This window comes from Taudactylus pleione, unplaced genomic scaffold (assembly GCF_031769625.1).
Source record: "Taudactylus pleione unplaced genomic scaffold, aTauple2 ptg000276l, whole genome shotgun sequence".
Classification (NCBI taxonomy): Eukaryota; Metazoa; Chordata; class Amphibia; order Anura; family Myobatrachidae; genus Taudactylus; species Taudactylus pleione.
The window spans coordinates 3,189,762-3,216,580 of record NW_028284678.1 but is presented as its reverse complement, the minus strand read 5'-3'; the positions used below and the strand labels follow the sequence as shown (position 1 = coordinate 3,216,580).

General features: G+C 40.5%; 1 protein-coding gene across 2 annotated transcripts in view; it reads right to left on the bottom strand.

Moving 5' to 3' along the window:
- NCAM2 (neural cell adhesion molecule 2) overlaps positions 1-18,420 on the bottom strand; it is a 342,401-nt gene extending 323,981 nt beyond the window's left edge. For both annotated transcript variants that reach the window (XM_088481682.1, XM_088481683.1), the window contains exon 1: positions 18,197-18,420. In XM_088481682.1, the coding sequence (XP_088337808.1) occupies positions 18,197-18,248 (52 nt within the window). In that variant the 5' untranslated portion in view covers positions 18,249-18,420. The remainder of the gene's footprint in view (positions 1-18,196) is intronic.
- Positions 18,421-26,819: the final 8,399 nt, after the last annotated feature.

Genomic DNA, 26,819 nt, shown 5'->3' with positions numbered 1-26,819 from the left:
AAATGGGCAAGTGGTGGTGCAAACGCAGACGTGCCTGAGTGTCTCAATGCCATTTCAGAGGCATGCATAATTAAAAGGCATCATCATAGTACACGTCACTTGGTGGGAATTCACTCTGAAGTGATCACCGTGCTTGCGGCGGGTATAGTCAACCTCAAGTGCTGTGATTGCATCCGATGGTGCTCGATGTACCAATGTTTTCATGCACTTACAGGAGATGAAGTGCACAAGTGGGCTTCTTATGAATGGCTGGTGATCGCATGCCAAGACATAGTTAGTGTGCTAATAACTTGCCATGCGGTCACCTGTCTTGATACGCATGCGCAGGATTTGCATACGCAGGGTGCGAGCGAACGCATCTAGCGAGCGGGTCTGAATGAGCTCCATAGTGCAAAAACCTAGGTTATTGCACGTAAATGTGCATCGACCCGGGTCTTTGCTATGTGTGAATGCAAACGACACTGGTTAAAGTCCTGGGTCCACAACTCTGTCCTATACCAGGGTCGGGGACTGAGACTGGTTGATAAACCCATGTATTTCCCGGGTCATCGGTCTGAAAGGGGAAATATATAGCTGCTATATACTTGAAAAAAATATATATACATTCAAATGTAATAATAAGTACCAATTCCCTGCATTGGTTATAAGTCACAATGATTCCTATTGCTACAGGCATTTTCATATAATGTTTCTTAAGGACACTTATATGGAACCATTTTTAAAACAAAATACATGAGCAAGAGCTGAACAGTATCAGTGTGTTTTTATCAACGAATATTGCTACAGCTAACTCCTTTGAGTCTCATTTACATTTGGATGTAAGTAAATTTTTATGACACGCCTCTCAGATGTAGCAGTACACTCCACTTTACTGCTGCGCTCATAGATGGTACTTTCACAATCTTCCTGAAATGATTTTTCAAAAGTAGGCAAGTATTTCCAACATTGAACACATGCCCTGTTTTTGAAGAAGTTATAGTGGAACTCTTACTTCCTACACCAATGCATTCCACATTGGTCACATACACAACTCTGACCCAGAACCGAAAATGATATACCCTTTCATTACAGGGAAAGTTTGTTTTTTGGAGGCCATCTACCTTTGGTTTTTGATGATGTTATAGTGGAACTTTCTCACCTCCTACTCTATCCCACAGGTTCTCAAACTCGGTCCTCAGGACCCCAAACAGTGCAAGTTTTCCATGTCTCCACACTGAATCAAGTGAAATAATTAGCTCCACCTGTGGACCTTTTAAAATGTGTCATTGAGTAATGAATACACCTGTGCACCTGCTGGGTGACCTGCAAAACGTGAACTGTGTGGGGTCCTGAGGACCAAGTTTGAGAACCACTGGTCTATCCCATTCCTCGTTAGATGCATCCACAAACTTTCTCTGCCCGATACCCTAAAATAATTTGTCCTTGCATTACAGGATAATTAACTACATCTTCTCAGAGAACAGCGGTTTCTGGTTTCTGCAAGAGGAGGCAATCAGGTCGGCACAGCGGGGGGGACATGATGCGATTTTGAGGTTGGGGCAGGGGTGTGTGACTGCGCGATTGTGGCCCCGTCCCCGCTACACAATGCAGAGATTACCGGCAGTGTGCAGCTGGGGCTGGGCCATTATGGTGTATTTCAGCGCAAATCGCATCATCGGCTCCTCTTTCACAACGTGGGGGGGTATTGGATGCCGGCAGGGAAAAAGAGGAAACCAATGGGTGGTGCAGTGGGGATGCTGCAGGGAGGTGGCGCCAGTCTTCTGTGGGGAAGGGAGTGCCACTCGATTTACGGCAAGCATGACACAGATAAGCAATTAGCTTTTACTAACTAAATACAGTATTCTAATTTCACCATAGTATATCTTAGTGACCATCTATGTATAATATTTTTTTTTTTTATTTCACCCAACGAACATTGAAAAAATATTGAAAATCCTGTATCACAATAAAAAAAAATTGCATGGCTATTATACAAGTGCACATGGGTACAATAGACTTTTATTAACCATACTTACAGAAAGCCTGTTGTGTTGCTTACTATATAAAAAGCTTTTCTTAATTAGTTTCCAAAGCTCAGAGGAAGTAGGAAATACACATTTCATTATAAGGATTTTATACAAAAGTGAATGTTATAAAGTGTACTTCAGTGTTTGCAATATAGCAAATGAATAAGCTTCCTGTATCTATTCCGCTGTCTGCTTAATTAGAACTACAGTACATTATTCTTTCACTATTAGTAAGTAGCCCGATTGCTAGAGAAAAATAATGTGTTGGGACTGTATAAACCCAGTGTAATAATTGATCTTATTTCACCTCCATAAACTTAGGTTGATTATTCTACCTGTGATAATACTGTATCTATTTAGATGCATGTTTAGTAAACTGTGTAATTCAATGTAAATTTAATCTCTAGTGTTCAATAATGAATCTAGAGTATAGTACATTAGTGTAGGGGTGGCACTCCAGCTGCTGTGGAACAATACACCTCAGCATTCCCTGGCACAGTTTTAGCATGCTCTAACCGCTGTGGTAGGAAAAGTTGACATACAGTTTTTTACTTCTTTAACCATAATCCTAAACCCAACCCATACTTGACTACTTTTGAAAAAGCATTTCAGGGAGATTGTGAAAGTAACGCCTGTGAGCGCTGCAATAAAGTGAGCGTGTACTACTACATCTGAGAGGCATGTCATAACATGGACTTACATCCAAATGTAAACCAGCCCCAAAGCAGTTAGTAAGAGCTACATGTTGATGAAGATACAATGATACTTTTATAACTACACAATGGGGGTAAGGTGCAATCAGGGAGATTGCTGCTATTTCAGAGAGTCTCCCTGACAATCAGGGAAGGTTGGCAAGTATGGCCAAACCTTAGCCCTGAACATAAGCAAAAAAAAGAAACTGTGTCAACATTTTGGTGTCAATATGTTAAATATCATTATGAACAGTTCGGCATTGCAACCATATCAACATTTTTGAATGTCGGCATATTGGTTGTCAACTTAAAGTCCATTCGACATTCTGACTGTTGACATTCTTTTGACTGTCGACATTGTGACCGGATCCCTCCCTAATAGTAAATCTGTGGTAGGGCTTGTTGGTATGCATAGTTCCACAGTAGCTGGAGGGCCACAGGTTGCCTACCCCAGCATTAGTGTATGATGAATGTTGTCATATATACATTTTGTTTTGCTAACATTTCATTAGTGCAGTTGTGGCATTCTAATGATTTAACATCTCTAGCTACTGACATTTTTTTAACATTTATATTGTCCCATTCAGAATACCCTGGTGCAGAGGAAGTAGGTCCACGTGGAGAAAACCATTATGTCAAGGATTGGGTTTTATTTTTAAAAGCACTTTTTTGAAAATGAACTAATACTAATTACTATTCTAGAATTATCATTAAAGCAGTTATGCACTTCATCAAAAAGTAACAATCATGTAATTGTGTTATAATTGTGTGCAAAAATGAAAAAACAAAAAGATCTAATGCTGGGTACACACTGAGATGGCAGATTGGTCAGCAGCCCGATCTGACATCAGAGCAGCCAATTGATAAGCTATACACAATTATAAATTGTCCGCTCAATATGTCTCAATGTGGGCTGACATCACATCTGGCGGGCATTTAAATTTGCCACCCAGTTGAGATGTCAGTGTTGGTGGTTCCTGCAGTAATAATAATGTACTAAACCTCAACCAATATACTAGATTTTCAGTTTGTGGTGGACTTGTCCTTTATTATAAAACATCAGGGGGGGGGGGAAAACGCATGATCCTGAATGCTATTTTTTGGTGCATAGTCATTTTTACCATCTGGAAAATATTAATGTACCAGATGTTTTAGCAAAGAGGTTAAAAATACGTATGTTTATATGGATTTTTCTCCTGAGCAGGACAAGAAAAGAGATTATCTGAAATATGTTTTTGTTTAAAAGTTATTGTGTGATAATACTATATGAGTTTTGTAACACTACTTTAGATAAGTCGTGATCAAATTGGGGCTCATTAATTAACATTGGTACTGACACTCAGTTGTAAAGTGTCAATGCAATATGCTAATTTTACCGTAATATATATAAATATATATATATATATATATATATATATATATATGATATATATGCTAAAAAACAAACATTGCATTTTGGTTAAAAAAAACAACCAGTGAACCATAGTAGCTATTATATTAAAAAAGCTAATTACTGATGGGTTGTGGTTTAGTGTAAATTATGAATCTAATGCTACAGTATGCTAGTAAATGAGCATTATGGACTCTCTCTCTGCTAAAACCGCAATGTTGCTTCTCTGCTCTTATACTAAAGGAAGTAAAGGAGAGAGACGTCATGAATATACATTATGCAGCCTCATTGTGAAAACTCAGAGCAATCGTATAATATATTCAGCAATTGTGCAGTTTACTTTTAGTTTAAAGGATGAATTTAGTTTTGGTGCAGCTTAGATATATTACTAAATTAAACCCTAAGGATACTGTTTCATTGTCTATTTACTTTACATCATTAGAAACATTTTCTAATTGTGTGTACAGTATCTAATGCTTTTCTGAATTTAGAAGACATGTTCCATTGAAACACTGGGCCCGATTGACATGTGGACGCTAATTCCATCGCAGCAGCGATTTGTTACGGATCTGCAACTGCAAAAATATGCTAATGAGCCACTTACAGTCCAATGCTTAGAGACGCCCACTGAGAGCATCTCACATCCGCAGCTCACGCACAAAACCAGAAACATCGGAAACATAGAAGGCTGATGGCCGCCTGATCTGCGTTCTGAGTAAGTCTAAGCTATCGCAGACATAGAGTGTCACCAAACACAGAAACAGGGGCATATCTATAATTGGTTCAGGGTGTGCAGTGCACCAGGGCACCTGGGTCCCGGGGGGCCCACACCGTACACCCTGTAACCACACTTTCTAATACTTACCTCTCCAAAGTCCCACATCGACTGGAGAGGCACTACACAAAATGCCTGGAGAATGGCAGCCGTGCCATTTTCTCAGTGTCCTGCACATACGCAGTAGACTCTGGGCACAGACTAGAGCCAGGAGACCTCTGAACCTGTCACTGCACCGCAGCTGCCAAAGAGAGAGGAGGGGGCCCTGGACGGTGAGTGAACACAGCCCCCTCCTCTCTTAATATGCCCAAGCAAAGAGGGCTCTCCTGCTGCGAGCAAGAATGCAGTGAAAGCCCAGAAAACAGAGCTTAAAGGGTCCAATATGCCTTGGTTTCTCTAACCACTCCCCTAAATGCGGACCACCTGTCACTCCCTTTGTGAGTGAATCCTCTGTGCGCTCGTAATTGCAATCCAAACGCTGCATGTGTGCAGTGCGACTTACACACAGGTGCAATGGCTAACAATCGCTCAATCTGCGTAAATATCGCTTTTTCATCAACATCTGGATCAAACTTGTGTAAGGTTTAACCATCGCCACTATGTCATGGGAAATTTTTAAAAAATCAATTAGTTTAATGTTTATTACCTTTAAGATCATTAAAATATATGGTTTATAAAATCACCAGGACATTCACAGTGCTTGGGGATTGACTACGTATGGCACTGACCATGTAACTTTTCCATGGAAGATAAGAAGGATTTATTATGTCCGATTAAACCTTAAATACACTTACTTAATGATCTGCACCAGATCAACAAGGGCAAAATTAATAAAGAAATTACCTCAAGCGCCTAGTACAAAGAAATGTCTAATGTCCACAAATGTAGTTCTGGACAACTGCATCTGTATGGCTGGGATATTTTTCCAGGCTACACGTAGCGTAAGACGGATAAAACAAATTTTTCTTTAATAATATCAAAAACCAGATTATGCACAATGCTCCCGGAATGCATAAAATACAAGCAGAAAAGATTCCCAGAAGTAACACAATTTCTGCTTTGCATGCAAAGCAAGATCAACCCTTGAGATACATATTCAAAGCACATCCAGTCTGGACGCACAATACATAGATGCTAAAAATTGCGTCAAGAATGCATAAATGACAGTCACATGTGCACTTGCCCAAAAAGACAGTGTAAGAACATTCAGCAAACTGTGCCAGAAAAGAGCCGGACTCTTGGAACGGCATGTAGGACAAGAAAGGAGGCACTCTGCAGTCGTCCATCTATATAGAACAAAAGCAAGAATTACTTCCAGCATACTGAGCAGCAGAATTGGGATTGTGCAGCTGCACAAAGTAAGACCAGAGACTGGGAGCAGCATCTAACATACTAAACAAACAGAAATAACAGAGTGCAGTTAAACATACAAAATACTTTAAGATGATTAAAAAGAATAGTAATGAACTTCAAGCAAAAACAAAACAAAACAAAACATACAAATAGAGAAATGAATAGATTACATTTTCCATCAGTTTTGCAAACCAACCAAAACCGCATATTTACTAAAGGCAAAACTGATGGAAAACTGCGACTATAGAACACTGGACCAATAATCGATACTTTTACATAGACGACTAAACAAACCAAAGAGTTACTAATGGTTATTTTTAAAACAGACCAAAACCAAAATCACGGCAAACTCGCCCAAACAATAAACCTGTCTGTGGCAGGTGAGTTTGGGAGAAGCACTGCACAGATCAGTATGATCTATGCAGGCTTTAAGTTCAAATGTAATTTTAAGTTCATTTTTTTTTAAATGTGCATCCCCCCAAAAACATAAACGTAACTAGACCAATGAGTCTGGGCTGGCACTTGAACATAGGGGGAAAAATGGCTATTTTCCAATAACTCGCACCAGACTGAACAACACAGCATGGGCCCCAAAACTTCCCAGGGCTGGGATTCCTCAGGAAGTGGGGACCCCAAAAATAAAATGGGTTTCCCCCCTCCCGAGGATCAACCAGCTCTGGACTGAAAGTAAAGGGCTATTCCCCACACTCCTGGTAGTGGTGGGTGTGGGGTTAATGTGTAAAACATAGAAAGTAATATTGTTCTTTACAGGCATATTACAGGTAACAGCAAGCCTGTCCTGGCATGTCGACACTCCTGGAACAACAAGTGCCAGCATGCCTGAAAATTAAGGGCCCACTGGCACCTGTAGGAAATATTACAATTGAGACAGGGCACACACACCAAATATTTTAATCCTTTGTTAAAATAAAAATAAAAAGTCATACTCACCAGAACCCTTGGATCGGATCTTCTGCTGCCCATGTAGGCACCCAAGCATCTTCGGAAAATAAAAACTAAAATCCTGATCCCCATTTACTGTGCTGTCTACTCGGGATAGGGCTACACGTAATGACAGGTTATTACCACTCATTCTCATAGGAATCAATAGGAGAAGCACTGATAGGCTGAGAGCACTGGTTCCCAGTTTTAAAATTGTATATTTATTTTTCTTAAAGGGTGATGCAATTTTTGTACCTTTACATATTTAGGAGGACACGCCCACACTGGCCACATCCACTCAGCACTTGTTACTGCTCCTTCTCTTATTACAGCATGCCCTTGATCACTTTCAGTCCCAGGCTAGTGTGGCCTTTTTATCCAGCCCTGCTGGAGAAATCGGTAAGAGGATTGTGATGATACAGCTACTGCCAAAATATTTGTTAATAAGGTTCCACATGCAAAGCATAGGGAACCTAATTAATTTCTGGGCAGTAAGATTAGTGCTCCCTGAGAGTAAATGTAAATACAAACAAGAAGAGAGAAAAATTACTCTCTAGGTAGGTGCACAATATCTAAAATAAAACCTTTGTTGGATATACAATTAAGCTAAATGAATAGCAAGTCACAGAACAACACATATTAATATTAAAAGCCACTGGATAGTGGACCTGATTCAGACCCGCTCGCAAGCGCATTCGGGTTGATGGTGGCCCAGTATGCACGCGTGGTGTGTGCACTGCGCTTGTGGGAGTCCCGGAGCGAGCGCAAAAAGCACTCGCTCCGGGACTCACTACAAAGGGGGCGGCTGTCGATGTTGATTGACAGCTTGCCCATTTTGTAGGAGTGGTCGGGGGTTGGCTTCACAAACGGAGTAATTCCCAAGTGAACGCCTGCCATTTGTGGGCGGCCCCACTGACATCACTAGCCAGAAGCTCTCTGGGACTTGCGGCCATGAGACCCTACCACAAGGGTCTCGTCGCAAGCCCGATGGTCGCGATGGTCTTAACCATCGTGACCATCATCCTAGCTGCTCGCAATAGCTGTGCGTGGTCACCCCCAGCAATGCGAGCGGCCAGGAGGCCGCAACTAAAACAAACAGCGCCCGCCCTGATTCACAGCGAGCACTCGCTTTTTGCAAGCGCCTCTGAATCAGGCCCATAGTTCTAATGGTAATGGAGACAATAAGGGGTAAGAATCGTGTTTGGGTGAGATTGCAATCTCAGGCAAGTTTTGGCTGTTTTTCCCATTTGCAAATTTACTAAGGGCAAACACGTGTAAACTTGCAGGAAACACACATCAAAACTCGCATGAGTTTACAAAACATGACCAAGTACACTATCGGCCAAACTCGCAAGTACTTTCCATAGGAAACCATACAACACCAAGAATGGAGTTTTGAAATCACAAAGGCTGCTCAGGCACATTTTTTTTAGATGTGTTTGAACCTGAACGCATTGGCCGATGGCAAAGTCAAACAGATGTTCCGGATGAACTGTAACATATTCCATTTGTATGACCAAGTCAAACTGGACCTAGACCTTGACACAACTTGTTCCTACTCTGTCTCAGACCTACGTAAGCTTCTGGCTGTGTTTCACTTCCTGGCTACAGGTAATTTTCAGTCTGTGACCGGTAGAGTTCTTGTGATATCCCAGTCAACATTCTCATGGTACATACAGTAACTCTAGTAATGGCGGCATTTCAGCCACTAATGTATACCTGCATCTGCTTCCCTAGCCAGGAGTCACAGTGGCCTGCAGTCAGGGTAGCTTTTTATAGCATTGCGGGCATGCCTAATGTCCTGGGTGATATGGAATTCTTGTGGTGGGTCAATCTGCTGGAAGCCTTTCGTCCAAGCAGCACATGGCGGGATTTCATGACCTCCTGCACAAGGACCATGTTCTCTTTCACAGACAAATTCACATTGCGCCCCATCTTGTTCTTACCCCTTTGCCTGGGCACCTCATCACTGCTGCCTGTACTGCTCTATAGGGCCTTTTGAGATGCAACCTCCTCCACCTCAACCTCTCCCTGCCTCTCCTCTGCCCTGGACATTTTCCTAACCACCTCCCTATACAAATGCAAAACATACAGAAAAAAAGACAAACTAACACAAACCTCATCTACTACCCACACACATGCCACACAAACAAAAAACACTGACAGGACAAAAGAAAAAAAATCAAGAAAGAGAAAAATGAGACAAACAGGTATATGACAAGGCAATAAATAAGCACAAAACAATTTCCACATACCAAGCAGCAATCTATTCTAGTAGCCAAAAACTCTCCTACACCACTAAACACACTCTTCACTGACCCTCTGCAAAATCCAACCAACAAATCCCTCAAAGGTTGGGCTGTCTGTGGTGTTTTTATATGCTTATACAGTGTGTACATGATGTGACTGCTTCATTCAGAACATGTTTCTAGGATGATGAATGCATTCTCCTGTGTGTTTTCTAAACACAACCATTCTCCTGTGTGTTTTCTAAACACATCCATTCTCACACGTGTTTTATAAACACATCTATTCTCACACGTGTTTTATAAGCACATCCATTCTCACACGTGTTCTCTAAACATCACCATTCTCATACATGTTTTGCCTAAAACTCGCATGACAAAACATGTTTGCATTCACCATCGAAAAACACGAGTTTGCAAACCTCACTTCTTGGTAAATTTCCGAGTTTGATCTGGGAAAATTCACGCATGTTTGTGAGAACCTATTGAGTTTAATCTCGCCCAAACACAATTTACCACTAAGATTGCCTCATACTATAGTTGTGACATATAGGAGTTAGAGTAGGGTAGGGTGTGACAAAATATGTGGTGGGGAATAAGATCAAAACAATTGAGAGAGAAAACTCAGCTTTAAACTGCAACACCACAATTCATGATACATTAACAATTGGTAAGTATACCTTGATTGTTGCTAAGCGGAAAATACAATGCATAACAAATTATAATCAATTGTGCCAAGAAAAATTTTGCATGACACATGTGTAATAGTTCTCAAATAGAAAAACAAACATACATAAAAATGTAAAAGTATGACTTAGTGGTAATTCTATTTTTTTTTTTTTAAAAAACCCTGTGTAGTGAATCTCATGCAAAGGTAAATGTATACACACACACACACACACACACACACACACACACACACACACATATATGAAGGCAATTGTAGAGAAGTAAATCAATACTAAAAAAGCCAATAGATGTAATATCCCATCACAATTGTTATAAAAGATGTGTATACAGATGAAAAAAAAAACTGCTGCATCCTACTGTGTGCATATAGTGCAGTAAACAGTCAATGTCATTGTCTTGACAATCAACAGTAAAGTAGCACAGTATGTATCTGTAAATATATATATATAGTCCTGATGTATCAGCTCAGGATCCCCACAATTGACCTACCCAAAACAAAAGAATTTGGGTGAGAAAAAAGTTAGCAGTGTACCTGCTGAATGTGCATTTCATCTTCCACTTTATCCCTTTTATTCAGTGACTTTCTATTAATTTTATTTCATTTTATTGCTAGTTCAATAAGTTATATTTTAGATAGTGTGCACCTACCATTTTGTTTTTATTCTATTTATTTTGATATTTTTTTATAAGTATAACATTTTATATATATTTTACAGATAAATATATATGCATCATTTACTGCCTTTTTATGGGTATGTTACCTGCATGCAAATACTACTGTATACTTGAAATATATTGAAAGCTATAGAGATGGCGATGCCTATAGAAGCTTATTGGCTTCTTACCGTAATGATTCCTCAGAGAAAGATCCCCCTGTGGCTTTTGTATGTGCTTGCCAATGGCTGTGCATAACCTATAGGACTACCAGGTCATAAACTTAGAAGTCAGATTTTTACTAACCCCCCAAAGTCCAGCCCTCCCTGAAAAGTGCCCCCCACCATTAAGGTCCAGCCTTCCTTACCCTGTGCCACCCCCACCATGTCTAGCCATCCTTGTGCCCCCAATAGGTCCAGTACTCCCTATCCTAAACTACCCCTTAGTCTAGCTCTGCCTGCCCTGTGCCACCCAGGTCCATCCCTCCCTGTCCTGCACTCCTCCTTGGTCCAGCCCTCCCTGCCCTGCATCCCCCAGGTCCTCTCTTTGATGTCCTGTGACCCTCCAGTTGCAGCCCTCCCATATCCAGACATCACTGGTCTCAAATACTGTATATTGCCCCTACCACCCACCTTTCCCCTGTGCCCTTCAATAAACACTTTTTATCTTGCCCTGCATCTCATCCTGCAACCCCCTTTAATATTTCACTTCTCCCTTCTTCATCCATTACCATACCCCTCTTTTGCTGAAAGCGATAGAGTCCTACTGGCCGCTGATTAGAAGCAACATGGAGAAACTTAGGCATGGCAGGTGAGCACAATCTTCTGACTTAAATATTTTTTTCCCTTTAATGCTGCTATCACTTGCGATAACCCTGATGGCAGTAATATTTGCCACTTTTCACCAGTGAAGTCTTCACAAGTGTTATGGTGGTACTTGTGGATCTGATTTTTGCATTTTTTTAAATGGATCTGTCTTTTTCAATGTTTTTTTTATGTGGAACTGTGTTTTTGTTTTTTTACATTTATTGGCTTTTTATATGTATTTTATGTGGATTTGGCTATTTCAATGTATTTTGTGTGGATCTGGCTATTTCAATGTATTTGATGCGGATCTGACAATATATATTGTATAAATGGGGCAGCCCTTATTGCCTCACAGCAATGAGGTTGTAAGTTAGATTCCCACTACACCCCTGTGTGGAGTTTGTATATTCTCTGAGTGCTTGCATGGCTTTCCTCCAGGTGCTCCTGTTTCCTCCCACATTCCAAAAATGTGCAAAAATTAACCTGTGTTGTGGTAGGTAATATAGATACAGGGGCATATTTATAATGGGTGCAGGGTGTGCATTACACATGGGCCCCTGGGTCCCAGGGGGGGCACACTGCACACCCTGCACCCATCCTTTTTTTATACTTTGCTTTCCAATATCCCATGGAGTAGCGCTGCAGAAAATTCCTGGAAAATTGCCCCCTGCAACTCTAGAATATGTATACATGTGTGATCAATTTTTTTTTACAAGAAATAGTAACACAATGTCTGACAAGGGACTAAAACTGGGACCACCCATTACCAGATCTTGCCTACGCACATCGTAAGCTGCTGATCAGTAAATTTTCCAGATTGACTCTGAAAACTATATGCATTGAGTGGTAGTCTGCAGACCACATACTGTACAATACAACTGCTTAGTAAAAATTCCGGCTGCTCAGTGGTGCTGTTAACCAAACCAGGGAGACTGCTGGCTTTGGCTACCTCCTAGACAGCACGCAGTGTCAGTATTGGATAGCGTTCCTGCCAGGCTGTTTTAGCCCGGCTAAAACAACCTGGCGGGTGGGAAAATGAGTGGAGCAGCGATGACCATTGGTGAGTAGATGCTGTGCACATGTGCACGGCATCTGTTCACATAGAGAGGAGAGCTTGGGGGCAGCCCGGCATGTCCGGAAGTGATGGGCACACCCCCAAGAGTCATGTAAAGAGGGTGTGTCTTAAAGACATGCTCCCTCTTCTTGTGACCACGCCCCCTTTTTGGCGTGTGTGATAAGAGTGTCCTTCTAGTTCTGGCGCCGGATTTAGCGTAAACACTAATTGTAAGATATGCACATAATCTTGGTGAGTGGTGTGCATGACAGAGCCATGCCCTTGACATAGCCACACCCACTCTCCCAACACAGACAGCTAATTTCTTCCCAGTGATCTGTCGATGGATTGGTGTGCCCTCCAACATCATTGCAGTGCCAAACAAGACACCAACTGTATAATTTGTATGTTTTCACTGTATTTGTTTGGATTCCCGTTGGGTGCTCTGGTTTCCACCCACAGACCAAAAACTAGGGATGGACATCCAACTGATCCACTCCTGACCAAATATCTATCCCCAGTATGGTCAGTGATAGTAGCTGTAATGCACAATACCCTGCATAGCACAACAATCTGGCCTACTAGAGGGCGACTTTCCATAGACAATTTCTTGATGTGCTTGTTTGCTTGGCGTCCTATAAACTGCATGATTTGACTAAGAAGAATACAAACAGATGGAGCCAGACATTTTTAGGCCCAGAACATAGAGTTTTGTACTTACGCCCATCTTGCTGTATGATAAATCACCCAAGACTGACAGCTATAGTGTAATCTGAAATTTATATTATAGGAGTACAAAGTACTCAGACGTAAATCTCTCAGCTTACTGGGGAAGCATAATCATGGCCCCCAAGATGGCACAATTAGCATGCCCTGCATACTTTAGATTAAAGGCATCAGACAGCATGTGGCCACCGCCACACCACTCTCCACAACACTGGAGCCTGCCGGAACTTCTGGCCGCCCTGTGCTCATGTAAAGAAAACAGTCCCGGAGAATGACACCTTAAATGTGCAACCACACACAATTTGTCAGCTTCATTGACAACCATACAGCACTTTTATAATTCCACCTCCACCTGATCTATTCTAATTATATACTACACTCAGCCTCCCAATTGTTTGGTCTGTGTCTCGCTTCCTGCCCATGCTTCCTCCCTAGTCCACATCTCTGGGAATTCATTTGAGTTGAGTTTTGGATTTAGGTTTCTTCAAATATGCTAAACAAAATCTATAACACAAAACCATTTCTTTTACTTTTGTTTATGTAAGTTTATTATTGTAATGTAGGGTTCGTCTGGGCAACACAAATGCAGCCCTTTAGAAGCTCTACAGTATTAAGAACTGTAATATTTTTATGTGGAAAAGCACAAAAAAACAGCTGAGTGAATAACCTTTCTTCATCAGCTTGTCTGGAGTCTGACTTCAGTGATCTGTGCTATTGGACCCTTGCTCCTGTCAAAATATACATCTAAGCCTGTGATATCCTGCTTGTTTATATTCCTCATCTCACAGTTAAATATAGCCCATGTGAGATGAAGAACCAGCCTCACCTACACCACAATTCTGACCAACAAGTAACTGCCCACCACAAGACTGGCACACACATCTCCAGATATACAGTACTATGTGCTGCTTTGACCAATCAGATGACCTGATGGCTAAAACAGGTGTTCTGTTCCCACCTACTTTAACACTTGGAACATTTGGATGTGCAGTAGATGGAGATAGTTAGCCTACTGAAATATACCTTAATAATCCCACCAAATGCTACCGCACAGCAGTTATTACATACATATGGACAAGCACCTCTAAGTATTTTTCTATGAAAATAAAACATTTGGATCAGGCGTTAAGTGAATCAAAGGCTTATCATTTCAACAATACATATTTTCCCAGCTGCAAAATGCATGATAATTTATTGATGGAGATGTGTTATTAATAACTAAAGATGAATAAAACTATGAGTAGTGTGTTAAACTTGACAATATTAGGCCAATAATTCTATTTTAATTAAATTTTAATTAAATTGTTTCACAAAAATGATAATTCTTGATCAAACAAAAAATAAATGCAAAATAAACTACCGTAATTTCTAACACAAACCTGCATTTTAACAGACAATTGAGTTCAAAAATATAATTATAATAGATAATTTTACTTGAAATTAAATTACTTTTAAGCTTGATCTCTATGAAGTTATTCACCAACAAATACAACTCTAAAATTCATAGAAACTCAGAATTTTCCAAATAGGTTTGCTAATCGGTATTGATAACCACTGGCCATACTGAACATCTTTGGGGTAAAAAAATAGCTGTACCTGGAAAGGGTACTTATACGCTGTATACAGTATGATCCATCAATAATACTGTGAGAGGGGGCTACTATATCAGTGCTTTTGGGTCATCATTTATCTCATTCAAATCAAACAGTAACAGTTGTCATGTTAAAGGAACTAAAAAAAAAAAAAAAAACTCTTCCCATTTGGAACCTCACATGGGCACCTGATTCACAATGGTTCAAAAGAGCTATAACCACATGAACAAAACATATACATATGGCAGCAGCCTAGTTTACATAGTAGATAAATATCTACTCATTAATTGATATGGGTGTATACCTTAATGTCCTTCCTTACTCTCCAAGAACATTTGGAAGGCTCCACAATTTAGATGGGTCGGATTTGATGATTGACCAAGTATAATGGGCTTAATGACCTAATCCACAGAGAATCATGTCACTAAGTCATGACCCCCGCTGTATGAGGGTTTGTATTTAGGAATTCTGCAATGAAGGGCTGAGACGTGATGATGCAAACTGCATCATCCCCCCCCCCCCCCCCATCACCACCACTGGTATCCTGGATCTCCAGGTGGGGACCAGCAAAAAGTAGGTACAGTACGTATATAGTGTACAATTGATATAAATAATGTTTTATTTCTATAATATTAATATAAAGGTTAATTCTAATCTAAACTCTCTTGTGTTGTTAATGGAAATCTGGACTCCTGGCTATGTGTATGTTCACTGGAGAAATGGTATTATGCACAAAGTAGAACTCAGTAAGGATTTGGGGTATAGGAGTAGACTCTACATTTCCTGCGATACTGTCTGCATTAATACGGATTTTAATTGCCGTGAATTATGCAAACTAGTTGAATCCCTTCAGTATTAAAAAATGTTTGCAAGAAGCAGTGACCCAGAATGATTACATACTGTAGATGGAGAAGAAACCCAAAGCCATCAACCTTTACCACAGACACATTAACTGTTTCTATGTAACCTGTCATCTCACCACTACATATCACTATATATATATATATATATATATATATATATATATATATATAGGATAGATAGAGAGAGAATGGAGTAATTAAGAGTTATTTTTATTTCTTACACAAATGTTTCTAATTGCAATCGTACAGCTGCCTCTATATATACACCCAATATAATAATGGTATATTCATTAGCATATCATGTTACAGTATTGCTGCTAATAGGTGAAAAATAAAGGTATTACATGTATCCACCGCATATAAAAATAAGACATAATGAATATTAATTAACTTGACTATTACAATTTTAATTATGCTTTACTGGGTTCTATCTCCAGTTATTAAGTTGAAATTGAATTTAATAGCATGGTAAGTTAGTAGGCGACTCAGTAACATTGGATAGGTCTATTAACAATTCTAATGGCTTTAAAAAGTCTGACACTTGAAACTGAAAGTATCCATTCAAGTATAACTTTAAAAAGAACAACGTAAATGCTATCTTTATAAGGGATACAATTATGGTCTTGAGACCTCACTTCTTGAGAGATGAATGAAAAATAGTACGGTTATAAGGAACCTTGGTGAATGCACATTATAAGAGTGCAAACTGCTGATACAAGAGTTTAATGCATAGGGTTTTCCAAAGAGTGTCTGTAAGTAGAATTAAGAAGACACCATCAAGGATGAAAAATTACATCAACTATGTAATAATTGCTAATTGCATATATCATAATCATGCTATTTTTTTAATCCAGCTATGTATTCTTCAGCACTGCATTACATTGATATTGTTATTTTGCAGTTTTTTGTGTTTTTTTGGGTGGGAGTGGTTTGACAATCTGAGCAAGGGTTTATTTTTTTTCCCCAAATGCTGTCCACTGGTGAACCCGATGTTTTCCTGTGTACACACAAGACTGAAAGCTAGATCACTACTCCATACATAATCAATGGATTTCGAATTCACTTTTGATGACTCCCCACTGTCATATTAATAAACCAGGGACAGCACAAGCAAGCACCTGGCTGAGTATTCACAATCTCTTGGCGGTTACCTTTCCTGTATTATCCTAATAAAATCACTGCTATGTTAATAAGACGACAGTCCCGGTATGCTGGCATGCGTACTTAACCAGAAAAGACGTTGCAACCATTCTGCAAAATGACCATCCAAATAGCCATTACTTTTGTTTTCAGTATCTTTTTCAGCTGAAATATTAATGTAGCAGGTTCTGACATCTTATTATGCCAGCAAGTAGTGCTTCCACAGAACATTAATCGGTTTCCAAGCCCCTATCATAACAGGCTGAAAGTGCAGGCCACTTTTGCCAGCTCTCTTTTGCTAAACATATTATGGTTGATTGTTAAACTGAGCTGATTATTTTCTCATTAAAAAAAACCTGACACATCTCATGGATTAACTTTTTATTTTTACTATTTTATTTTTTATTTGCATAGGATTAAGACAGAAGCTTGAATGAATGGACACTGTATCTTATGGGAAGAAATGAAGCATTCATGTCCAAAATGTCAAGTTGTGCTTGAGGAATGACAGAAGACATACATTGAGTATGGATGGCATAGCTTTCCCAAATACATACAGTAGTTCAGGCAACCGGGTGAACGGGCATCTGGAGTTCAAATATAGAACACTAGCTCCCCCTGCTGCCACAAAATGAGAACCGCCTCAACCTTGTTATAATTCGTCCATTAACATGCAGAACTTGATGTTTTGGTGACTTGATAATTACAACATCGCCTCTGAAACCCTTAACAGTACAAAACCATCAGAAAACACATTGATATTTACTGTCAATGCAGGCTGTTACATTCAAGGTGAACTTCAAAAAATAAATGCAATGCAGAAGTGTTGATACATATTGATTGATACACTGGAAAAACTCACACTGTTGGCTAAAATGAAACCTTGATCACAGCAAATGCTGTGCTATGATATGTTTATGCAGTGCACTTTGCTTATCTGCAGCACATAAGTTACACTTAAATAAAAATATCAGATAGCAGCAGTTGCCATTCTTAATACACAGCACCCACAACAACAGCCAAAATATATACTTAATTGACTACAATGACCTATCCTAAACTGCTTGTTTCCTCCAACCAATCCGTAACACCACATAGTGATGCAATAAAATATTAAGACATTATAAATAATAAAAAAAATAAAAACTCATATGCAATGCAGATTTTTAGTTTGTTCTGCTTTTATAGCAATGCATAGGCAGGTACCTATGAAGTGGACAGCCTAATGATTCATTAGTTGCAGGTTAGTTCCGTCAGTAATTCCTACCTTGCCCGCTGCTGACAAGTAATCCAAGCAGGTAGAAATAATAGAATTTCATGATCAGGAGCCTAAAGTGCTGGACAGCTCCTTCCTTGCACTGTACTGTAGTTCCCAGGTAGTTACAGGCTGGTATAACGTATGGCTGGATCTCTCCCCTCTCTGTTGCATGCACAATGAGTGGCTACGAAGAATGCAGAAGGCAGATACAGCTCTGATACACACAGCCAGCAGCACCAGTCCTGGGAAAGTGATGAGCACCAGTCTGACTGCAGCTCTATATCTGCCACCAGGCGGCTAAGGTGTTCATCCGCAAGGAGAACGTCACACTCTCCGGGCTCAGGGATTCGTCCGCGCTGGTTTAGAGTGCAACTGCAAGCAGCAAGATGCAGCAGTGGGCAATGCAAATGGCAAGGCAAGGTATCTCTCTTCTCTTCACGGGCTCTGTGTTAGGGGCAGCAGCAACAGGAGGTGGGGGCTTCTATCACCCGGCCTGACTATCCTCCTACCGCTATAGCAGCAGTGCATTTATGTATGGCAGTATAGCGTAGCAGCCTGTGCCCAGGAGCAGTGCGATTAATCAGCGAGTTTGTTCAAACTGTAAGGTCGCCCCTTACTCTTAACAGTGCTATAAACCCGCCCCTCACCGAGCTCAAGGCTCCTCATCAGGTTTATTCATTAAACATTTAGGAGCTGGACTCACTTATTTTGTTGTTCTTTAAAAAGTTATATTTTTGTATTTTAGATCCAATATGAGCATTTTACATAAATAGTGATATGTGCTTAGCCAATCTGAGGGACATAGGGGTAGATGTATCAGTATTCAGCCAAAAATGGGGTTATGAGGGCCAGGGCCGTAACAAGGGTAGTGCGACCTCTGCCACCGCAGGGCAGGGGGCGCTGTTTGGGCCTGTCAATATTCCTGTTTAGTATCATCCTCACTAGTTGCTTCCTCTTCTTTTATCCCCAGCATCTCCTGGCTGCCCCTATATCTTCCCTGGCCCTTCCCCATGAGGCCATTTCCCTTTTTAAGGTGCACTATCTTATGTCCCTATTTAAAAAATGAGGTGACGCCAATGCTCTCCCTGGCACAGGGCACCAAAATGTCTAGTTACGGCTATGATGAGGGCTGTAACTAGGGTGTGCAATGGGTGCAGCTGCATAGACCGCAGGACCCTGCGGGTGGCACCATCGCAGCCCCATGACCCTTGGTCCTGGCTAGTAGGGTGCCTGGAACGGCAACCTATAGCCAGGACCACTGGTGCCGTGCCGGCGGATAGTCCTGTAGACGTTCCAGACAGGCACCCTGCATCCGGTACAGCTGATCGGAAAGTCCTCAGGACGCTCTAGTTAGTGCTGCACTTACTGGTGCTGCATGACTGTCCTCTATGCGAGTTGTTATGACATCATGAGCGCAATGTCATGACTTTGAGCGCTCAGGGGGCGGACTTGAACAGGCTGCGTTTGAGCACTGTTACGGGACTGAGGGTTATTACTGATCTGCTCAGGGAGCCAGATTAACAATGAGTGGGATGGAGGTACGGCTCCAGGCCTACACATAAAAATAGGTCCATCATCATGGCAACTTGATGATGGCCAGCCACCAACTGGCCACAAGGTCGACCATAAATCAGAAGTATTAAAATTGCATTTTCTATTTTCCTCACAAAATGATGCAATTTTTATACCTTTACACATTTAAGGAGATGTTGGGGATTTTACTGTACATGACACAGGCGTTAAAATTCCATGGGGAAATCAGAGATCTTTCCATAGGAGCCTTCAGCTTTTTAAAATAACAGCCACCTATGGCGTCAAAGCATTATGGGAACCTACAATGCGACAAATGCTTAACTTTTTGTTGCTTGGGCCCTAGCACATAATCCCATCTAATGATGGTGCTGTACTTACACTGCTTCCTGCTCTGGACATCCTCATGCATGCGCGGTTCACTCGCAATGAGAATTCGCGGTAATTCAAGATCTTGCACAAACGCATTGCGGTCACCCTGGAGCCACGACAAGGCTTAAGATTGCCAAAGGGGTACGTTTTTTCAACTCCATTCCGGTGGCTATCATATTAATACATGTCGCATTGTGGAATAGAATAAGAAAAAGCTATAGTTATGTCTCCAAATGCATCCACTCCAGATGTTAATTCTGAACAAATGGTGCAATTGGGCACCTACTGAGCAATTTGCCATGCAAACTTTGCCCACTTAATAGAAACTCATTGAAATGCAGCACAGTTAGGGAGGAATCGGTATGATTTACCTCCGGACCCCTGCCCGGCAGTTGGAATCCCGACACCAGGAGGCCGGCAGAGGAGGAAATCCCAATCGTCGAAGGTAAGTACTTACTAACCTATTTATAACCGCCTAACCCTCCTTTAGGGTGCCTAACCATAACCTTCCCCCCAGTGCCTAACCTAATCCCCCCTCTAAGTGCCTAAATCTAACCCCCCCTTCCCCGCCGCCTAAACCTAAGTCCCCTGGGGGGGTGTCTAACCCTAACCCTACCTCCCCCTAGCCTAACCCTAACCTTCCGGGGGGGAGCCTAACCCTAAGTCCCCCCTGGGAGCCCTAAACCTAACCCTACCCCCCCCCCCCCGCGGCTGTCCGCAGTGGCGCCAGGCATCACTTAGGTCGGGATGCCGGGCGCCGGTCTCCCGGTGTCGGTAAAATGACAGGCGTCTAGATTTAGATGCCTGTCATTTAACCCTTGCTGGGATAAAGCAGTTGGGAAGCCGGCTGTCGGGATTACTTTCGGCTTCCCGACTGCATACCGTTAGGGATTCATGGTGAACCTGACTGCACTGTTTGTTAAAAAAAAACACATGCTTTTAGGTCCTGATCTTCCCTTTCATCAGCTCTATACATGTATAACATATTTATTCTACTTATTTTGTGGAATAAAAGAAATTCTTGCTGTTCTGAAGTTATTCATTATGTTATTTATTCATAATACAAGTTGTAAGGAAGAAGCACAGTCTTGATTATCATATTTATTTTTCTCACAGGCTGAAGTGCCACAATATAGATCTAATGTACCTATTGCAAATCAAAGGGGTCTTTTTATAATTCATTTTACATTGCATTATAGTTATTATATATATTGTTTCTTGATGTTATTAATCTTTTCTTTTAAAAAAAAAAATATATATATCACTCTGCATATAATTGCTAATTGGGGCCTGTGGCTTACATCCTCCTTTAGTCTTTAGCTAGGAAAAGGTCTAGGGACAGAAAGGAAATTGTTGTAGTCATGGTTCTCTATCCACAATGAGATAATTATTCCCTACTACATCCTTTCATGATATAATCTAGTAATTATTCATGTGACTACTAGAACAAGTATCTATACTTAAGCTGTTAGGGGAGAATAAAACTGTGAAGCCATGTTTTTCCATTCATATATCTTATGCACACTGTGGTAATCACACGTTAGACACTAAGGGATAACTATACTAAAGGTCGATTTTAATCAATTAAAAAATGATCTCAGTCGATCAACATCGATGTTGTGTTTCAGGGGCTAAATCACACATATACTAACAGACTGGGTTTTGTTTTTAAATCGATTGTTACATGCTAGTAAATGAATGATTTAGCTCCTGAAACAAAACATTGATGTTGATCGATTTAATTCAATTAAAATCGAATAAAATAGATTTTTAGAGAATTTACTCCTTATAATCACACTTTGATTATGCTTCTACGATTGGGACTATAATTACAGTTCTACTGATTGACTGTGCCTTTCGCATTATTCCTTCTGAAATACTATCTGAGTATGGCCAAGGTAAATCACATTGATCACATACATTTAGCACATTTTAGAGGGAGAGGTGGAGAATATCATTGAGTAACAGAGAGCAACTGTTACATTGGATTTGCGTAAACAATTTAAGTGTTTGGTACAACTTGGAACGAGATCATTATCTCCATTATCAAAGGAAATTGGGAGGTCTTGTGTATTATTATTTATTTATTATCAGTTATTTATATAGCGCACACATATTCCGCAGCGCTTTTACAGAGGCCATTCACATCAGTCCCTGCCCCAGTGGAGCTTACAATCTATGTTCCATATCACATGCACACACACATACACACTAGGGTTAATTTTTGTTGGGTGCCAATTAACCTACCAGTATATTTTTGGAGTGTGGGAGGAAACCGGAGGACCCGGAGGAAACCCACACAAGCACAGGGAGAATATACAATCTCCACACAGTTATGGCCATGGTGGGAATTGAACCCACAACCTCAGTGCTGTGAGGCAGTAATGCTAACCATTACACCGTCTGTGCTGCCCATTAGATATATGTTTGTGACTTGTGAGCATGTTGGATGGTTGAGGTCTTCTATGCTGGACTTGCATGGTTGTAAGAATTTGGTCCCCTTAGCCTCCATTATGGTACTGCTGCTTACTCTACTTGTTGGGGCTTTTGTTAGAATCTCCAAAAGCCCTATGTACAGTATGATTGCTTCATTTCTGTGAGAGTGTACCCTTATTCCACTTTGTAAATGACCGTATACTTCCACCTCTTGAAAAAGCTGCTCAGGTTGCAGGGAAACGCGATGAGGACACGGAGGGTGGTTTGCTCCTGACCTTTTATTGCATATGCATTTGTGGTGTGTTGGCTCATTTGGAGACTACTGCTTTGCTATTAGCGAGCACGGATCATTGAGGCTCCAGCAGTACATCCCCCACAGTGGACTGAATATATGTACACTGATACCTGGCCTCTGTGAAGTTTTGGCTGCAATGTATACAACTAATACTGTGAGTACGGAGTCTGGAGGCTCCGGCTGCTATTATATCTTACTTACGATTATATGCTGCTATAGACTGGCTATTGACTTTTACCACTATTGGATACTCAGTGATTCATATGAACGTTTGTGGATACAAGTGTTGCCAGTAAACTTCTTCATGGACTATATGGATTAACCATGCATGGGCTATAGTGAATCACATTGATCCAGTGTGGAATTAAGAGCCATATAAATTTAAAACATTGGTCACGAGCTGTCTTATTTTAATTTTGAATTTTTTTCTTATTTATGCATAATATGTTTTATTATCATTATACATTTTTTATTTTTTGGTAATATATGTGTTTTGTCAACTTTTTATGATCCCCACTCCCGGGAGTTTATATATGTGATTGTTGATTTTGATATTGTTGTGATCTTTATGGTAATAAATTATTATTAGTACCCTTGTGTTGTTGACTATAAAGCGCTGCCCTTTTTGTATACATGTACATATGTGCTTGCTGTTTGGGCATTTACATTGTACAGATACATACCTTTGGTTTTCTCACTGCTTTATCATAATGTATGATGTGTTACAGTACTGTGTCCTTTGGAAAAATAACCATTAGCGCAGTGGGTGTCACCTTTAGGGGTCCCAGTCGCAAGTGGGGGTGGGGGAGGGATGGCAATGGTGGTTCACCTTCATTAAAACTCTGCTAGCTCTACTGCTCAGGTCCTTGCAAATGCTCAGAAGATCAATGTAAGGGCTTTGAGAGTGTGGACTGACATCTAGGGCCCTTCCTCAAATGTTGCTATGGGTTACAGAATGTGGTGTTTCACCCCTGCCATGCACGATTGACTAATAGGATATTCACCACATGTGCCAGTGGGGGTTTACATAGCATGTCCCAGACCATGACACATTACAGGGATACCTTCACCATAGCATCAGGCACTATGGGGGAGATTTATCAAACTTTCTAAGGAGGACAGGTGGAGGTGCAGCCAATTAGATTCTAGATGTCATTTTGTAGACTGCACTAGATAAATGATAGCTAGAATATATTTGGTTGGTCACCTCCACTTTTCTTTTTCATAAGTTTATTAAATCAACCCCTCTATGTGATTGGTTTTATGCAGGGCAGTAACTAGGGGAGCGAAGAGCCCTGTGGGCGACACCAATGCTGCCTCAGGGTCCCTGCATCTGGCTAGCAGCATGCCTGGAAACGGCACACTGCAGCCAGAATTGCTGCTGCAGTGGCACCCGAAGCATCCTTTGAACTCTCCAGGCATGCACACTGCAGCCTGTACAGCCCCCTGGAACATCCTGAGGATGCTCCAGGAAGTGCTGTTCTTTCCTACACTGGCGGCCCCGCCCCCTCCCAGCGCTAAGTGGCTACGCCCGGCACACAGTGCTGAAAAAGTCCTGTTATAGCACAGGTTTTATGTCACTGTGCTTGGTCACACTGCGGCTCTCTGAAACATCAAAAGTTTTAACAATCTCTTGTTAGAAAAAAAATTACAGCTCAACTGTATAATTAGGATAAGCTATAAATTAGCCAAGTATAGTCCATATATAGAGAGCATTATGCAATATTATCAACCCCCTACAGTCTGTATATGGGTACAGAAGTGTCTTTATAAACCTAGCCTCAATACTCCATTAGGTGCGAGATGCCTGGCGTGATTCAGCCGCTCCAAGAGGTGCAGCGTACCGTCTTTTTGTTTACATTTTGCATATTATGCAGCAAAACACAGCACAGGAATTAGCTTTAAACACATATAAAGTTGCATTTGTAATGAACTTGGCGTGACAAAATGTTGCGGCCTCTGCATCGTGGCCCTTCGTATACAGATTCAGTCTCATTCACACACAGATGTACAGAACTACAACTGCATATCAAATTGATCAGTGCAATCTATTAAAGTAGTTATGTCACTTCCAGTTGCTTTTATTTGTGCAAATAAGATGTCTTATGTATTTTGTGCGTAAAAGACGCTCAGATTGGCTGGGTCGCCTGGGACCTGGCACGCTGAGAGGGGCTCTTGGGCACGACTAAAGCCGCTGTGCATAAGGACACATCTGAAGGTAAAGTTATTGGCACTGTGCAGCAACACAAAACCATTTTACTACAAGGAACATATTAACAAAACAATCTCAGAAACTCAACTCCCCAGTCTCACTGGCTAGTAATTTAAACCCAGACTTAAACCAGAACACTTCATTGCCAGTTACAGTACAAAATACACATTTCATGTCCCTTTTTTCCTGAATAAAACCTCCTAAAATATATTATTAAATAAAATTGGTTATACAGAGAACAAGACAAGGCTGGTTCAGAAAACTGTGAGGAGAATACAGATCAGCTGTGACAGAAATATATTCCTCTGTCATCAATAGATTGTGTGACTCTGACAAGCAGCTGGGATGCAACAAGAACCATTTTTATCTGACAGATATTCTTAACAGCCAACAATGCCATACAATATCTGCTTTCCCGTTCTCGAACAGGGCTGGTGACTGCCGGGAGACAGTATGAGCTGCATCTTTCATTAGGAATAGCCCAAAGGCAGAAGAACAGAAGATTTTTGTGATCAGACACAGAAGCACGAGTACAGTGTTATCTTGGTTGCTGATATATTGTAACCCATATTTATATATATTGTGTTAACTGTATTTTCTTTTAACTGCTACATCATAGTATTACAGAGTTATTTACACGTTATTACACATTAGACGTATGTGATTTCTGACATTTAATAAGTGCGATCCCAGCTATTCAGTGTCTCGATCCGTCTCTGACTGATTAGCCTTGTTTATTGATGCTGATGTCATTCTGTACACTGAACGGTTCCTTGTTACAGGCATGTACACAGACATATCGGTGTACTATGGGTAAGTCAATTGATGACATGACAAAATACATGATTGCACCTGTATTTGGCAGAGGCATGAGATCCATTGGCTGTGTTACTGTAGACAAGAATTCCATTCTCTGATTGAAATAAAGAGACTGGGAAGTGCTGACATTTATCAAAGACATTAGCCAAATGCTCTTAATATTGAATCCATGATCTGTTCGTTGGAAAAATAATGCCTAAAACAGATGCTGATCTAGAACAATTTTTTTTCAAGTAAAGACACTCAAATGCCCACTGGTCATTAATCCTTTTGCTGCCAGGATTTTGTGCTAAAGTTTTGACTCTGGAGGCCCAACAATTTTTTTGCACACATCAATGTTGCAGAGAATAACTTTTTCCTTTTTTATTCTACCCAAGCAAATTGTATTCATTAAAAAAAAATGTGTCATAATTAAAATGTAAAATGTTAGTTACTTTAGCAAAATTGGTTCAATTCATTGAAAAAAAAAATACCCGACAATTTGTTCTGTCGGTGATTTTTTGCTTAAATGTGTTTATTAGGAATGAGCTAAGTTACATACATTGTAAAGACTTTTGTATAACATATCTTATACAGGTGTAAAGAAAACCTGAAGACTACACAGACCCAGAAAATGTTGTTATTATGTCATATTAAGTAAAATGTGAGTCAATATAGAATCAACATAGATAAATTGTTTGTATATAATCATTATACAAATTTCAAGATTTTGGTAAGTTTGGGTATTACAATATATGTTACATTACATAATGTATTAAATAGTAAATATATCAATATATAGACAGACAGACATACTAGGAAGACACAATAGGAGAGGTGGGGAGGGAAAGGAAGAAATATAACAATCTAATATTACATCTCAATATATGCTGGGTGTCCAGATCATTGTCGACTTAATCTTGTAGTTTGTTTTTAATTATTCTCTAGAAACAGTCGGTGGTGTAGTTCCCATTCTGTATTCTCAAAGA